The following is an 18,239-nucleotide window of genomic DNA, read 5'->3' on the forward strand; positions in this document are numbered from 1 at the left end:
TCTTAGAATTAATCTCTACCCAGAATAGTTGACCCACGAGTATGGTATGAGGCTGTACTTTATTTGCATTACCAATCTCACTGAGACATACCATAAGAAATAGGAGCAGGAGTCGGCCTTTTGGCCCCTCGAGCCTGCTCCACCATTCAGTAAGATCATGGCTGATCTGATCTTGGCCTCAACTCCACTTTCTTGCCCGCGACCATAACCCTTGACCCTCACCTATAGTTCAAAAATCTATCCATCTCCACCTTAAATATATTCATAGACCCAGCCTCCACAGCTCTCTGGGGCAGAGAATTCCAAAGATTCACGACCCTCTGAGAGACGAAATTCTTCTCATGATGGTATCTGGGCGTGTGGACAATTGAGCTCTTCAGCTGAAAGCTTGAGCTGAAGATGGATGTGTTGTTGGAACTGCTACTTTGCATATGACCCATGTCGTGCTTTTTTCTTGATTATTCTTGGTATGTGGACAAAACTAGCAAGACCGTTTTTATTGCATGTCCCAACTGTAAGGATATTAAGACGTTAACCACGTGTGGGACTTGAGTCATGTGGGAGGAGCCGGTTCCCTTCTCCGAAGGGCCAGTTTGGGCTTTATTAAGAATCCGGCAGCTTCATGGTTACATGTCAGCTGCCAACCCACCAGATTTATTGAGTTGAGTTTCACAACTTGCTGTGGCGCACTTGGAACTTATAGCCCCTGAGTCGTTCGTTCAGTCCCATAACCACCAGGCTGCTGCACCCTGCAAAACCAAAAGAAAACATGCTTCTAAAATCATTTGCGGAGGTGACATGAGAGTGCAGTTGTACAGCAGTGTTTGACCATTGCTGACCTCTGGGCAGCCAGGGAATGGGCAATAAATGCAGCCCTGTCAATGGTGGCCACATCACAAGAACAAATATTTAAACTGATTACATTACAGCCGTTACTAAAATTAACATTTGCTCCAGATCGCTCCACACAGTATACCTACCATCAGACTTCTGTCACTGACTTGCACTGATTCCTGTTACGTTTGAAATATTGTGATAAATGTGCAGGCTCTTTCCATGCAGACAATGGTGGCCCTTCGTACAAGGCTCTCACACCTGCGGGGTCAGTTTACTCGACTCCCTCAATTGTTGAATGTTTTCAAAGAATTTGTTTGTAAAACACTTTTATATATGTTAGGTTATTAACGAATGCTTGTTATTTGATAGCTGTTCCCATGATTGCCCCTCAGCCAGAGCTGAAAGAAGTAGCTGTTGGATCCACGGCTGTGTTTCCGTGTCTAGCCTCCGGGTACCCGACACCCCAAGTCACCTGGAACAAGGTAGCTCTTTGTCCGGCTCTCTGCTTCCTTCAACATTGTTTTGAGAAATGTGTCCTTTGTTGAATCAAAAATGTACTTATTTCTCCCTCCAAAAAACAGTTCGTACATTTTACCACAGACTTGCAAAAGCAGTTGCTGCTGAGCCAATTAACTCTTTCAGCACCATCTAGATAAATAGGAATATAAGAAATAGGAGCAGGAGTAGGCCATACAGCCCCTCGAGCCTGCTCCGCCATTCAATAAGATCATGGCTAATATTCGACCTCAAATCCATTTTCCCGCCCGATCCCCATATCCCTCAACTCCTCTAGAGTCTAAATAAATATTTGGTTGTGAATGGGATTGTAGGTTATAACAAGAGTATAGACTGATGTGATTAAATATTTCATGGGTTGCATTAACTGTGGCAGGCAGGTGTCCAGTCGTGTGTGAGTTAAGGAATGAGTAGATATTCTGCCATTTTACTTCATTACCCATTGGTTGAGGGAGCATTTATGCAGCATTTCCCTTAAGGAGACTCGGGATAGAGTTGATGGTGGGGCCATCTCTGTCTTGATTTGGGATTTGTGCAATTAGACAGGAAAATTGCTGATAGTCCATTGTTTAAGAATAGTGGGTGAGGGAATTCTGGTAATTACAGGCCTGTCAATGTAACATCGATTGTGGAAAAGTTACTAGAATCTGTCATTTGGGACCGAGTGACCGAGCTCTTAAACAAATAGGACTTGACCAGTGAACCAGTACAGCATTGTTGAAGGCAAGTGGTGTCTGACTATTCTAGTCACATTTTTTGAGGAGGTCACTAATAAGGTAGATAAAGGAGTGTCTATGGATGTTGTCTATATGGACTTGCAGAAGGTTCCACACGATAGATTATTGGCAACGTTGAGAGGATGTAGTCTTTTGACTTGGGTTGGAAATTGGTGGGGATGTAGATTGAGATAAAGTGGGGGTAAAGGGACTGTGCTCAGTGGCAGGATGTGACATGTTGCTCAGGGATCTGTTGTGGACCCTTCACCTTTCACCATATTTATTGATGGATATTATTAATGATGGGCCAAATGGTCTTCCTTGCTTCAAGCTCTGGGACCAGATGCAGTTAGTTTATGGATGGGGGAGCAAGGAGATTCATACCTCAAACATCACAATAGGAAAAGCTCCGACTGTGAATCGTTGCTTCATAGGCACAATTCTCAGGTGGGATCATGGCTGACTTATATCTGTATTTTCCAGTTATAAGTACTGCGACTTTGGACAAAAGATGTGCAATTTGTGCGTATGTAATCTTTCCATAGTATGATGCAATTTCCACAGAGCACACACAGTCCGTTTTATGCTCCATTAGCTCCTTACATAAACCTGCTCTTAAAGCTGGGCTGACGATTTCAGTTCTTGCATCTATTGTTGCTAATCAGGGGACGAATTGCTGTCTGTGACCAAACATGCCAATGAGATGCTTTGTTTGGTGTGGTATTGGCCCCTTCAGGAGGCTTCCATCCTATTCATTTTCACACGTTTTTGCGTTTCCCTTTAGCTGGAGGGAGAGCTCCCGCCCGGAGCGTATGTGGAGCACAACATGTTAACCATACTGTCAGCTGCCCCCGAGCACACTGGGACCTATGTTTGTACAGCCACCAATGAACAGGGAACAGAAACAGCCTACGCCATGCTCAAAGTCCGAGGTACAACACAACAGTGTCTTACGCAATATACGTTACATAGAATCGGCACAAATGGGGTTGAGCAGGGCGGGGAACACCAAATGGAATCCTGAACTTGGGAAGCTTTGCGATGTGAGCTATCTGAGCACGCATTGCTGGAACGGTATTGAAACGTGAAAAAAGAACAATAGTGATTTGCTGTGCCCAGTACTGAATGTGGCCGAGCTTCACTGCAGCTCAGTTTGACAACACTACGGGACAGTACCGCAATGGCGTAGTATTTTGGCATATTTCAAGTCCTCCAGATATCCCAAAGTGCTTAATAGCTAATAAAGTACTTTTGAAGTGTAGTCACTGTTGCAACGCAGGAAACACTGCAGACAATGTATGCATAGTAAGCTCTCACAGACAGCATTGAAATGACCAGACCGTCTGTTTCACTTGCATTGGTTGAGGGATAAATTTGGTCAGGACACCACAAAGAACACCGTTGCTCTTTGAAATAGTGCTGTGGAATATTTATCATTCACCTTAGCGAGAGCAGACGGGGCCTCGGTTTAACATCTCATCCAAAAATCTGCCCCTCCGGCAGTGCAGCGCTCCCTCAGTACTGCCCCTCCGACAGTGCAGCGCTCCCTCAGTACTGCCCCTCTGACAATGCGGCACTCCCTCATTACTGCCCCTCCGACAGTGCAGCGCTCCCTCAGTACTGCCCCTCCGACAGTGCAGCGCTCCCTCAGTACTGCCCCTCTGACAATGCGGCACTCCCTCATTACTGCCCCTCCGACAGTGCAGCGCTCCTTCAGTACTGCCCCTCCGACAGTGCAGCGCTCCCTCAGTACTGCCCCTCTGACAATGCGGCACTCCCTCAGTACTGCCTTTCCGACAGTGCAGCGCTCCCTCAGTACTGCCTTTCCGACAGTGCGGCACTCCCTCAGTACTGCCTTTCCGACAGTGCAGCGCTCCCTCAGTACTGCCCCTCTGACAGTGCGGCGCTCCCTCAGTACTGCCCCTCCGACAGTGCGGCACTCCCTCGGTACCGCACTGAACTGTCAGCCTAAATTATGTGGAGCAGGATTTGAACCCAAGACCTTGGTGAGTCCGAGCCTACTACTCATACACTTTAAGTGTTGCATATTACTGGGAGCGTTTCACATTGCTTCAGTAAACCTTTGTACATGTTGCTGTTATTGCAGAGCGGAAGATTCCATATTTCACACAGAGCCCTGTCTCCTACATCGCTGTACCCACCATAAAGAATGCCTACCACACGTTTGAAATCAAGATAACATTCCGCCCAGATGCAGCTGATGGTAAGAATCTTTTCCCCCAATTTTCTCCCGTCTCCTAAAAGCTCTGAATGAAGTTTAGGTAAAGAAGCCATTCAGAGTCTCAGCCAGGTGACCATGTGTGAGCTGGGCAGTGAGTGTTCGTGGTGAGAGTGGGGGGAGGGGGGGAACGGGGGGGGGGGGACGGGGGAGACATCAAATCCGACTATAATCCTTCTTCAGTCGACACCAGAAGAGACCAATTACCGATCTTTGAGCTTTCCGTGTGAGTATGGCTCAGTTCCGGCCCACAGAGTGTTTCTATTGCAGTGGGAATCTGACCAACAGGAGACCTTGTTAGAAAACGCATAGTTCAGAATGTTTGATGTGGATGATTCGTTTTCTTTGCTCCATCCATTTCCGTCAAGTGCTGACTTTGTTTCAGACTGAACTCTGATTATGTTCCTACAGTTTCAGGGTTAAGCTTCTCCTCACCCAGCTCTCCCAATGATGTCATCGGCACCCATTCTTTCAAAATCAACTAAAATGGGGGAAAAGAGCTTGGGGGTGTCTGAGACAAGCCTATTTTTTGTGACTTGGTTTCACAATGGGTTGCGATGGTCAGAGTGTCGCTCTACCAGTGACTCTGGTTAATCGACTATTCCTCAGCCATATTTACACCATGTGTTAGCAGTGCAGGAAATACATTGCTGCAAAATGGTCATTGGTGAACAAGTACTGGTGATGTTTGACAGGCTGTGTCAATAGGTGCAGCTTGGTGAATTTGGTTAGGTGGACAATGTTCGCAGTAACTAACATTCAGCCCGCCTGAACTTTTACCAGATTTACACCAGAAATTTATCGCCATTATTGAACTTTGCCAAGAATCATTTTGTTCCTCCTCCCATTTGCACCGGTGAGCCGTGGAGATTGTGTAATGTAAACTGCACATTCCAAGCTCTCATTCAGCCTTGAAGAAGTTACCACACATTGTGAGGCACTGCCTTGTTGGCACCGTGTAGGTCGGGGCTCACTGTTTGGGAGTTCTTTGCCGGCCTCGTAAAGCTCGGCCCACTCCTGGTAAACATAGGCCCTGAAATTCTGGTCGGAGGCTTCTTTCGGACGATCCCCTCCGACCGGAGAATTTTTCCGAAAGTACTCGGTGATCTGGGAGGAGCGTGGGATTCCGGTGGGGAGACCTTCTCTTCCCTCACTGCGGAGCGCGCTCCCGTCCTCCAGGTTCCCACGCAGAAGGTGCAGCCACGTGTGACTGCTCAGCCAATCAGGTACAGTATTCCACAGCTTTCTCATTAATAGCAATGGGAACTCCGTATCTACACCTTCTCATTGCTATTAATTGAGAAAAAATACCAAACACAATTACTCCAAATAAAAAATAAAAAACACACCTCACATAATTAAAATTGAAATTAAAGTTAATAAATATCTTGGAGAAAAAAAAATTCAGAGTTTTAAAAAAGTTTTATTGTTTAAAATAAATTTATCATAGTGGGCAGGGTTTTTAAAAATAAAATGTGTTTTTAAAATTTTATTTTTAGGTTTTAATTGTGTTTTAAAACTCTTACACCTGTAACAGTAACAGTGATTTTATCAGGCGCAAGAGTTTTGAGTGCATTTGCTGGGCAAGATATGGGTAAATCCGTAATCTTGCCCATGCAAATGTCCTCGCTCCCGAGCTGCAGAGGATCTGTCGAGCTGGAGCTTAACCGATCGGAAAATCCTGTTTTCAGCGCATGCGCATTGTGCACTGAAAACCGGCTTTTGCGATGCCTTCCCAGGTCCATACGCACTCCATACGGACCTGGGGAGACTGGGATTTCTGGGCCAGTAGTCTTCCCAGGATTGGAGCAGACAGAACCACTGGAAATTGATGCAGGTAAATTCCCCAATCCCACACTCTCAGTGAGGAGCTGCCCTCAGTAACTGGGGAGCACTGGTTGGGGAATTGGGGCTGCAGGCCTATATCTGACCAGTTCTCTCTGCTCACCATTGGCAGCGTGTGATTGGTGAATGTATCTGTTGATTCTTATACCCTGTAATAAATGAAGCGGACAATGGGGAATCCACACTTTGCATTCAGTCCCATAGATAGAAATAGACAGAGAATGTATGCTCCAATCGGAACTGTCCTATTGCACAAGGCGGAGGAGCGGCGAGAGATCGTGGCGGAGGTGTGGCAAATGAGGGTACGGGGCCCAGAAGAGGCGAGGGCCCAGGGGCAGCACGGGCCAGCCCACACTGCGATATGTGTGCGCACTAGGTCCGTGCAGCAGAGCAGGTCTCCAGTCGTCTCGGTTAATCCTTGCCACTGGACTAAGACCTAGCTCTGTCAAGACCGTGTGGTGGCTGGTGTACAATGGTCACCACACGTTAAAAAAATCCATCTTCCACCCTTCAGGATGTAGTTCAGGACCTGGAACATCAGGTCCTTCATCGAAACACCTGTGCACTTTTGGAAGCAAGTCATCCTCGTTCGAAAGTCCGCCTATGATGATGATTGCACAAGTGTAATTTCACAGGCCCTTACAGCCAAGTTACTGTGTCCTGTGGTCTGTGTATTCAATCCTTCCCTGGGGCAAGGCAGGCAGGGTTACCTCACTTTTGGTACTTTGTACAATGAACAGTACTGCTCAATTTGTCGATATATTTGCCACCGTCTCGTGTCTCAATCTGTACAAACAAAGATCGTTCATATTGATCGTTCAGTCTGTAAGTCTAGAGTTTTATTGTCTGTTCCTTTGTTCAGTTTTTTTCACTTTTCTTTTGTGTTTTTCTTTGGGTTTTTTTCCATCTCTTTCCAAGCTCTCTTACTGTACTCTGGTGAGTGTGTTGTGTATCTCTGCAAACCCCACTCATTGCTATTGGTCAAAACTGTGCTTTATGTTTGAATTGCATGGAGCTACTTTATAAAATGACTAAAACATTTAATCAGGCCAGCAATTGCTTTAAGCCATGGACTTTTGCCTTACTGTGTGGATTTTCTACCATTATACCAGGTTCATTTAACATCAAGTGCCCACGTAAATAGTTGTTATGGATAAAAATACAATACTATGATCTCATTGAATGATGGAACAGGCTCGAGGGTCTGAGTGGCCTGCCCCTGTTCCTATGTTCCGAATATTATATAGGGGAGTGTGCCAGCATTTATAACCAAAACTGCCATACTTCAGGTGAGTCGGGCTAATGGGTTAACTCTTTCAAAGAGCCAGCACGGGTACGAAGGGCCGAAAGGCCTCTGTCTGCACTGCCTGATTCCATGATTACAGTGTAAGGAAAGGCTTTCATTGGTTTGAGGGAGATACCGTGAATGTGAGTCATTTATGAGATGCATTTATGAAGCATACTTTTTGAATGTTCTTGGATTCTAATTAAAACTATTTCAATTAATAATTTTACACGGTTGTGAAAGGTATACCAGTGAATAGAATTTTAGAACTGATCAGTTTTGGATTGCTTTTGACTGATGTGACTATTTGTTTATATCGCTCCTTAACCATTGGACTCATCCTTTCTGACTCTTCCAACTGCCAATCATGATATCCTGAATACAATGAGCAGGTTAACGCCAGAAAAATGGCCACACTCTTAAAATGTATGATGATCTGCATTACAAACATTTCCCCTTGGTGATCTATTTGCTTTGTAATAAATAGACCACATCACGTTTGAAGTATAGGACATTTCACACAAAAGGTAAGCCGAGATACTAGGGCACAGGGTGAAGGCTAGAATTGGTGACATGACAATTTAAGGCAGAGACATCCCTCACATAAAGAGTGATTGACCCTTGGAATGGTCTCTGGGGTGTGGCCCTAGGGATTAGAGTTAGATGGGGGGTGGCCAGGTTTTTTTAGATGGCCGAGCTGAGCTGGGCTGGCTGTCCTCCCTCCCCTGCAATTATCTATCCCATGTATAAATCTCTCTCAACGTTTGCTGCCCATTCAACTGAAACAATTAGGCAACAGGATAGTCGAAGATTGATACAGACAAACCTATATCAGTAGCAAAGTTCGAGGGGCTGACTGGGTTACTGCTGTTCCTGCGTTGCTGTGACTGACCGCAAGTCATTACTCACAATGAAGAGCAGAAATGCCCCCCCCCCCCCCCCAGTCCTTCAACCCCATCAGCTGGCGGGAGCAAGTGGTCACTTTTGACTGACACCACATGAGATCATGAGTAACAACAGGACCAGGAAGGAGATCAATGCTCCTGTGTAACGGCAACCAGTCACAATTCTTTTGAGGTCGATAACACCTATATCATGCTTCATTTGGACCTTTGTTTCCATCATCCCACATCAAGCCAGACTCCATTCCTGCACTCTTACTGAGCACCTCATTGTTCTGTGTAACTACAACCAAGGATACTTGGCAGCATTGGCAAGTGTTGTTTAATTTAGAAACAAACCCTTGGGCAAACCCAACCCTAAATAGCAGATTGGGTTGTGGAATGTTTGGGTTCGGGTCATTCTTAGGATTAGTGCCGCTCATTCTACTCATGCAATGGCCATTGGTTGGGTTGATAATGAACGGATTTCTCTTGCCGCTATCTGCAAGGCAGCTCCTTGGAGTAACCTGCATGCTTTCACCAAGCATTGTCCTAATGTCTCGGGCTGATGCATATTCTGGCACTGCTGTGTTCTAAGCTGGCTCTAAAGTTATAGAGAAACGATATTGTGCTGTAGGTTGTTTGTATGTGAAAGTTGAATAAATGAGAGAACAAGAAGTTGGATAATCTTTCATTTCTCTCAGTGCATTAAATGTAATAAATTGCTTAATGTTACCAATTACTGGAAAAAAGTGCATTTTAGGATTCTAATTGCTTAATGCAATTTTCTTGAGTGGGTTGACTCCTGTTTTACTTGTTAAATTGAGTTGTTAATGGGTTAAGTAGGCAGTCTTGCAAAGATTGACCAGGAGGCTGACACCGGCAGATCATATTGGGCGAATATGTTAATCCAGGCAGTAAAGTTCTTTGGAAAATAACATTAGCGCGTTTGAAGTTCTGATTTAAACCAGTTACCAGATGGTGTGATGTTTATGTGGCTACACTGCCATGGCGAGGATTGGTTTGAATTTATTGCAGATGCTGCTGTTGCCCACGTTAACATTTCTAAGCCCATGGCCTGCCCAGTGTTGCCCATCATGTCTTGGGGCACGAGGCTGTGTTGGCACTGACCTCAGCTGTAAGGTGGCAAAATGTAGGGGAGCAAAGCTATGTCCCACAGCTTGGTGGCCTAACCTGTTCCAGTTCCTTGTCCCATCACACCCTCTGAGAGCTCTGTCACAACACAAAACAGACAATCGTTGACAATGAACCTTAAGCATTGCATCTGTGCAATTCCACAATTCCACCAGCATCGTGCCTCTTTCCATTGATTCCAATCTCATTCTCTGCATTTCAGGTATGATTATATACAATGGCCAGCAAAAAACAACAGGAGCAGATTTCATCTCATTTGCGTTAGTGGGAGGCCGCCCTGAATTCAGGTAATGCTTTGGGTTAATTCTATGGGGCCGAAATTGGGGAGGGCACTTTGAATTAACCGGAAATTTACCGCCTGGCGGGAGTCCGAGGGAAGAAATTCAGCTCTTTAACTCTGGCACCGCCTCCCAGTGTTTGGGGCGCTGTTTGAGGGGCAGCGTCTGTCAGCACAGCGCATCACAATGTCCCTCCTCTTCACTCAGAGGGACACTGCAAGGCTACATGGACCCACAGGGTCCGCGGGGGAGGGGTCGGGCCTGGCCGGGGGAGGGGTTGGGCCGGGGAGGGGTTGGGCTGGGCCAGTGGGGGAGGGGTTGGGCTGAGCCAGTGGGGGAGGGGTTAGGCCGGGCCCGCGGGGGAGAGGTTGGGCCGAGGGAGGGGTTGGGCCAGGCCGGGGGAGGGGTTGGGCCAGGCCGGGGGAGGGGTTGGGCCGGGCCGGGGGAGGGGTTGGGCCGGGCCGGGGGAGGGGTTGGGCCAGGCCCCTGGGGGAGGGGTTGGGCCAGGCCCCTGGGGGAGGGGTTGGGCCAGGACGGGGGAGGGGTTGGGCCGGTCCAGCGACTACCATTGCCGGGCTGACTCAGGAGTCTACCAAAAATTAAAACAAAATGGCGGCCTCAGCGGTGCACCCTTCCCTTTAAGGGCGGCCGCACTGCCCAGTCACTGGCAGCTTCCCACCATGCAAAGCTGTCAGCGCACCGGCCTGCGACCACACGCTCGCAGGACAATTTCCCCGCGGGGCAGAAAAGGGGTCAGCGCACCAGGCGGGGCAGAACCCCAGTCCTAATGCCTGACCCTGGGCAGAAAGGCCTTACTGCCCCATTAGATGCAGTAACGGGTCTTAAAGATGGGGGTAATTCCCCCGCCCCCCATATGTCTGTCTGGAGTATTGGATGTTTAAAACCTTGAGTTCGATTATGAACAAATTTACATGAGTAGCTGCCTTAAATTACTCACCCATCAACGCTGGAGCAAAGCAGTGACATCTAATCATCCCGAAATAGTGTGATTCTTCACTAATACAATTAAACTCTCTATCTGTATGACGGGAGACTGGAGTCCCTCAGCTATAAATCTGATTTTATTCCAGGGCACACCGTTGATGGCTGTGATGGACCAAGTTTTAGTTCCAGTTTTGTTTCTATCGTTCTGTACAAAGTTTTGCAGAGTTTTTGCAGCCTTCCCTTGATTGACGGCCTTTGGTGCACCGAGCTGGGGCTGATCAATCATTGGCTGGATACACACATTGTGCGGACTATCAGGATTCCTTTCCTGTCAGGGGGACCTGTCCACACTGCCTTCTGATGCTGCATGACTCCAAATGTTGAAGCTTGTTCTGAGCTCACTCGAAGATCCCAATGTCATCTGGTGGTAGTCTTTCCAACTCCTTCAAAGACTTCTAAAATATTGATACAGTAGCATTCTTGTGTTACACTGCCTTCCAATTATAATATATTACATAAAGAAACTGTATGAAAGAGATGGGAGTAAATCATGAAAAATGATTGGTAAAACCAGACCGAACCAGTATAGAACATGTGGTGGTGCAGAGCTCCCTGTGGGACACTGTGTTTATGGGAGTGCTGAGTTGGTAATGTTCCTGTAAATTGACATGAGCTTGCTAAAGATATGCAGCAGGTGCCTGTATTTGCAGCAGTTATGCGTGTCCATTCAGCATCACCTGAAAGGAGGCTTGTGCTGTACCTTGTCAATAATTTCCTGCATGTTTTGCACCTATTCACACTCACTGAACTTGTATTTGTTGTGTATGTGTAAAGCATGCACTCCCATGTTCCGCCACCAGGGAGCTCATTCCCTGAAGTCCCAAGGGATCCCAGCATCCCTTGGGAGCACTGTACATAAGCCAGCCCCTGAGGCCTGTTCCTCACTCTGGAGTGTCTTATTAAAGAATGAGGTCACTGTTACTTTAACCTCTCTGTGTGCAGCCTCATCTGTGTTAGGAACACAATAACTGGCGACGAGAATACGAATCCAACACAAAGATGCAGCAAACTGTGGGCATCCTGGAGAAGTTCTCGGAGGGTGAGGACTGGGAAGCCTATGTCGAATGGCTAGACCAGTACTTTGTAGCCAACGAGCTGGACCGAGAAGGAAGGGCTGCAAAAAGGAGAGCGGTCCTCCTCACAATCTGCGGGGCACCGACCTACAGCCTCATGAAGAATCTTCTGGCTCCAGTGAAACCCACAGATAAGTCGTATGAGGAGCTGTGTACAATGGTTCGGGAGCATCTTAACCCGAGGGAGAGCGTGCTGATGGCGAGGTATCGGTTCTACACGTGCCAGCGATCTGAAGGTCAGGAAGTGGCGAGCTACGTCGCCAAGCTAAGGCAACGTGCAGGACAATATGAGTTTGATGGCTACCTGGAGCAAATGCTCAGAGACTTTTTTGTACTGGGCATTGGCCACGAGACCATCCGACGAAAACTTTTGACTATAGAGACACCGACCCTCAGTAAGGCCATTGTGATAGCACAGGCGTTTATGTCCTCCAGTGATAACACCAAACAAATCTCTCAGCACACAAGTGCTAGCAATGTTCATAAATTAACTGGAACTGTGTTTGCGAACAGAAATGTACAGGGCAGAACCCACAAGTCTGCAACTGCCAACAGGCCTCAGATGACCCAGATGAGAGAGTCCCCAACAAAGGATGAATGCAAGGCAATTCACACCTTTTTGGCGTTGTGGAGGCTTCCATTCAGCCTATTCATGCTGCTTCAAAGAGTATGTTTGCAAGAGCTGTGGAACAATGGGGCACCTCCAATGAGCTTGCAAACGAGCTGCAAGCTCTGCAAAACCTGCTAACCACCACGTGGCAGAGGAAGATCGGTCCATGGTGGATCAAAGCAATTTCGAGCCTCCTGAGAGATGAGGCAGATGCTGAAGTACACGGGATGCACACATTTTCGACGAAATGTCCACCTATAATGCTAAATGTAAAATTGAATGGCTTACCCATAGCCATGGAACTGGATACTTGCGCTAGCCAATCCATCATGAGTAAAAAGATGTTTGAGAGACTGTGGTGCAACTAGGCACTCAGACCAGCCCTGAGCCCCACCCACACGAAACTGAGAACGTACACCAAAGAGCTTATCACTGTCCTGGGCAGCGCCATGGTCAAGGTCACCTACGAGGGCACGGTGCACGAACTGCCACTCTGGATTGTCCCGGGTGATGGCCCCACACTGCTTGGAAGGAGCTGGCTGGGCAAAATCCGCTGGAACTGGGATGACATCCGAGCGCTATCACATGTCGATGAGGCCTCATGTGCCCAGGTTCTTAACAAATTTCCTTCCCTTTTTGAGCCAGGCATTTGAAACTTTTCCGGGGCGAAGGTGCAGATCCACTTGGTCCCAGAGGTACGATGCATTCACCACAAGGCACGAGCGGTACCTCACAAGATGAGGGAGAGAGTGGAAATCGAGCTGGACAGGCTGCAACGCGAGGGCATCATCTCCCCAGTGGAATTTAGCGAGTAGGCCAGCCCGATTGTTCCAGTACTCAAAAGTGATGGCACGGTCAGGATTTGCGGCGATTATAAAGTAACTATTAATCATTTATCGCAACAGGACCAATACCCATTACCTAAGGCAGACGACCTATTTGCGATTGCAAGACGTTCACAAAGCTCGACCTGACTTCGGCCTACATGACGTAGGAGCTGGAGGAGTCTTCGAAGGGCCTCACCTGCATCAACATGCACAAGGGACTGTTCGTCTACAACAGATGCCCGTTTGGAATTCGGTCGGCTGCAGCGATCTTCCAGAGAAACATGGAGAGCCTACTCAAGTCGGTACCACGCACGGTGGTTTTTCAGGACGACATATTGGTCACGGGTCGGGACACCGCTGAGCATCTACAAAACCTGGAGGAGGTCCTCCAGCGACTGGATCGCGTAGGGCTGCGGCTGAAGAGGTCGAAATGCGTCTTCATAGCAACAGAAGTGGAGTTTTAGGGGAGAAAGATCGCGGCGGACGGCATTCGGCCCACAGACGCCAAGATAGAGGCTATCAGGAACGCACCCAAGCCACAGAACGTCACAGAGCTGCAGTCATTCCTGGGACTCCTCAACTATTTTGGTAACTTCCTACCGGGGTTAAGCACCCTTTTAGAACCCCTACATGTGTTATTCCGCAAAGGTGAGAACTGGGTATGGGGGAAAAAACCAAGTAATTGCTTTTGAGAAAGCCAGAAATATTTTATGCTCCAACAAGCTGCTTGTATTGTATAACCTGTGTAAAAGACTTGTGCAAGCATGTGATGCATCGTCGTACAGAGTTGGGTGTGTATTATAACAAGCTAACGTTGCGGGGGTGGAAATGGTGCAGCCTACAAACTTGTTGATGGTGGCACAGCCCGCAGACTTGTTGATGGTCATGGAAGCGTTTGAAAACGATAAATAACCTGTCACAGCTCGCCACATTAGGACATGGACCGGTCAAGATCCTCTGCTGTCCCTCGTAAAAAACTTTGTACTGCATGGGAGCTGGGCCAGCATCCCCGTTGAAATGCAAGAGCCAATCAAGCCATTCCAGCGGCGAAAGGATGAGCTGTCCATTCAGGCAGACTGCCTGTCGTGGGGTAACCGCGTAGCGCTACCAAAAAAGGGCAGGGAGACGTTCATCTCGGATCTCCACAGCACACACCCGGGTATAGTAATGATGAAAGTGATAGCCAGATCCCACGTGTGGTGGCCCGGTATCAACTCTGACTTCGAGTCCTATGTACGGCAATGCAGCGCTTGTGCTCAGTTGAGCAACGCGCCCAGAGAGGCACTAATAAGTGTGAGGTCATGGCCCTCCAGACCATGGTCAAGGATCCATGTCGACTATGCGGGCCCGTTTCTCGGTAAAATGCTCCTGGTGATGGTGGATGCTTTTTCAAAATGGATTGAATGTGAAATAATGTCAGGAAGCACCGCCACCGCCTCCATTGAAAGCCTGAGGGCCATGTTTGCCACCCACGGCCTGCCTGACATACTGGTCAGTGACAACGGGCCATGTTTCACCAGTGCTGAATTTAAAGAATTCATGACCCGCAATGGGATCAAACATGTCACCTCGGCCCTGTTTAAATCAGCCTCCAATGGGCAGGCAGAGCGGGCAGGACAAACCATCAAACAGAGCCTTAAACGAGTCACAGAAGGCTCACTCCAAACCCGCCTGTCCCGAGTACTGCTCAGCTACCGCACGAGACCCCACTCACTCACAGGGGTGCCCCCGGCCGAGCTACTCATGAAAAGGACACTTAAAACCAGACTCTCGCTGGTCCACCCCAACCTGCATGATCAGATAGAGAGCAGGCGGCAGCAACAAAATGTAAATGATGGTCGCGGCACTGTGTCACGAGAAATTGATCTGAATGACCCTGTGTATGTGCTAAACTATGGACATGGTCCCAAGTGGATCGCGGGCACGGTGATAGCTAAAGAAGGGAATAGGGTGTTTGTCGTCAAACTAGACAATGGACAAATTTGCAGAAAGCACCTGGACCAAATGAGGCTGCGTTTCACCGACTGCCCTGAACAACCCACAGCAGACACCACCTTTGTCGAGCCCACAACACACACCCAAAGGATCAACGACACCACGCCGAACCAGGAAATCGAACCCATCACGCCCAACAGCCTAGCAAGGCCAGGCTCACCTAGCAGTCCTGCAGGGCCAACAACACGCCAGCCCAGCGAGGGCACAGCCAACACACCAGAACAGACATTTGTACCGAGGCGGTCCACCAGGGAAAGAAAGGCTCCCGACCGCCTCACCTTGTAAATAGTTTTCACTTTGACTTTGGGGGGAGTGATGTTGTGTATCTGTAAAAGCATGCACTCCCATGTTCCGCCACCAGGGAGTGCAGCCCCTGAAGTCCCAAGGGATCCCAGCATCCCTTGGGAGCACTGTATATCAGCCGGCCCCTAAGGCCTGTTCCTCCCTCTGGGGTGTCTTATTAAAGACTGAGGTCACTGTTACTTTAACCTCCCTGTGTGCAGCCTATGTTAGGAACACAATAGTATTGGGCACAGTTCTCTAAAAGCATGTGCTTCCTCCGAAGGTTCGATGTGGGTTCTGGCATGGCCACCATTCGCCACCCTAACCCCATCTCTCTGGGACAGTACCACACGGTGGTGTTACATCGGAACTTAACTCAGGGCTCTCTGTTTGTAGACAACAATCCTCCTGTCAATGGAAGTTCTCAGGTAAGATGCTGCGATCAGTGTTTCGGATGTTGAGGATGTATGTCAGGTTCCTGGGCACAGTGTGTCGGTCCATCGATGTGTGTATTGTGGATGTTAGCACTGCCTGTTGAGCACTTTGAGTTCACCACAACTTGACTCATCTCTCCAGTCAGAAGATTGTGGGTTCAAGCCCCACTCCAAGAACTCTAAACTGACACTTCAGAGAAGTACGGGAGTGCTGTATTATTGGAGGTGTCTTGTTTCAGATGAGATATTAAACTGCGGTCTTATCTGCTGATTCAGGCACAGTTCAAAGAATAGTTGAGAGTTCTCCTGGTGTCCTGGCTAACTACTTCTTCTTAGGTGGTCCCTTGTATCAAGGATGACTTGCTTCCACACCAGGTCTTTCAATGAAGGACCTGATATTCCAGATCCCAAACTCCATGTTGATGGGTGGAAGATGCCTGTGCGTGGATTTTTTTAACGTGGGGTGGCCGTTGCACACCAGCCACCACACGGGCTTGAAAACCTGGTTAACAAACCTCCCTTGACCAGCATCACTAAAAGAAGATTAACTGGTAACTTCCTGTGATTTACCTACATATCAAAAGTGACTGCACTTCAAAAGTAATAAATTGAACGTGAAGTCACTTTGGGATGTTGTGAGGATAAGAACATAACATAAGAAATAGGAGTAGGAGTAGGCCATACGACCCCTCGAGCCTGCTCCGCCATTTAATACGATCATGGCTGAACCAATCATGGACTCAGGTCCACTTCCCCGCTCGTTCCCCATTACCCCTTACTCCCTTATCGGTTAAAAACTGTCTATTTCTGTCTTAAATGTATTCAATGTCCCAGCTTCCACAGCTCTCTGAGGCAGCGAATTCCACAGATCCACAACCCTCTGAGGGAAGAAATTTCTCCTCATCTCAGTTTTAAATGAGTGGCCCCTTATTCTAAGATTATGCCCTCTAGTTCTAGTCCCCCCCATCTCTGCATCCACCTTGTCAAGCCCCCTCATAATCTTATAAGTTTCGATAAGATCACACCTCATTCTTCTGAATTCCAATGAGTAGAGGCCCAACCTACTCAACCTTTCCTCATAAGTCAACCCCCTCATCCCCGGAATCGACCGAGTGAACCATCTCTGAACTGCCTCGAAAGCAAGTATATCCTTTCGTGATGTGATGAGGTGCTATATAAATACAATTTCTTTCTTCCCTTCTTAGGAAAGAAAGAAAGTATTGCATTTATATAGCGGCTTTTACAACCCAAGAACATCCCAAAACGTCTTGCAGCCAAAGAAGTGCTTTTGACATGTGGCCACTGCTGTAATGCAGGAAACGCGGCAGTCAGTTTGCGCACAGCAAGCTCCCACAAACAACAATGAAATAAATGACCAGATAATCTATTTTTAGGTGTTAGTTGAGGGATAATTGTTGGCCAGGACACCGGAAGAACTGCCTTGTTCTTCAATCTTTTACATCCATCTGAGAGGGCAGACTCGGTTTAACGTCTCATCCATCGGACGGCACCTCCAACAGTGCAGCACTCCCTCGGCACTGCACTGCTCTGGATTTTGTGGTCAAGTCTCGAGTCGTGCTTGGACCTACAACCCTCTGAGTCAGAGGCGAGAGTGCTACCCACTGAGCCACAGCTGGCACCTTTAGCACAAACAATATGACAAGCATCTGGCCATAAATGTTCACAGTGTACATCAGCCTGGTTGGCTATTTTTGTCTTAAATTTGGAATTTCCTTTTCCAGTAATTGTATTCAGTTTCACAGCGAGCATCCCATAATGACTTTGCATTGCCCCAGGGCAAATGTTGTGATTCAGATGTAGTCCTTCTAAATCATTGAAACTTTACTATCTACTGCAGTTCCGATCATTGTGGTTCTTTAGGCTTTATTTACTCTCTCCGTTATTTTTAATGATAGATAAATTATGAATGGAATTTATACAAATGGCAGTTTAAAATGAGCTGAAATTACATTAATTCAAGACTTTGAAAGTCTATTGGGATGCCATCTCTGGAAGATCCTACTTTCACTGGACTGGCAGAAGAGATGGAATTCAGGAACTATTTTGCAGTTCAGAAATAAAATTCCAGGGCTGGGGACGTGGGCCAGACACTGATCTTTCACCTTTGGGACTAGGGTTCCAATCCACCTCACACCCGTGGGGTGCAATGAGTTTGGACAGGGTGCACCCAGTTCCTGGTGAGCAGGGGCCCAGTGTCCACCCAGTTCCTGGTGAGCAGGGGCCCAGTGTCCACCCAGTTC

At 47.7% G+C, this 18,239-nt stretch overlaps 1 protein-coding gene across 1 annotated transcript in view; it reads left to right on the forward strand.

The window, feature by feature from the left end:
* Positions 1-18,239, forward strand: part of hspg2 (heparan sulfate proteoglycan 2) — a 643,156-nt gene that overhangs the window by 560,364 nt on the left and 64,553 nt on the right. The window contains 6 exon segments of the mRNA XM_070860710.1: positions 1,207-1,319; positions 2,854-3,001; positions 4,177-4,293; positions 7,072-7,089; positions 9,677-9,761; positions 15,828-15,972. Of these exon segments, the coding sequence (XP_070716811.1) occupies positions 1,207-1,319; positions 2,854-3,001; positions 4,177-4,293; positions 7,072-7,089; positions 9,677-9,761; positions 15,828-15,972 (626 nt within the window).

Source organism: Pristiophorus japonicus, chromosome 18, assembly GCF_044704955.1.
Source record: "Pristiophorus japonicus isolate sPriJap1 chromosome 18, sPriJap1.hap1, whole genome shotgun sequence".
Classification (NCBI taxonomy): Eukaryota; Metazoa; Chordata; class Chondrichthyes; family Pristiophoridae; genus Pristiophorus; species Pristiophorus japonicus.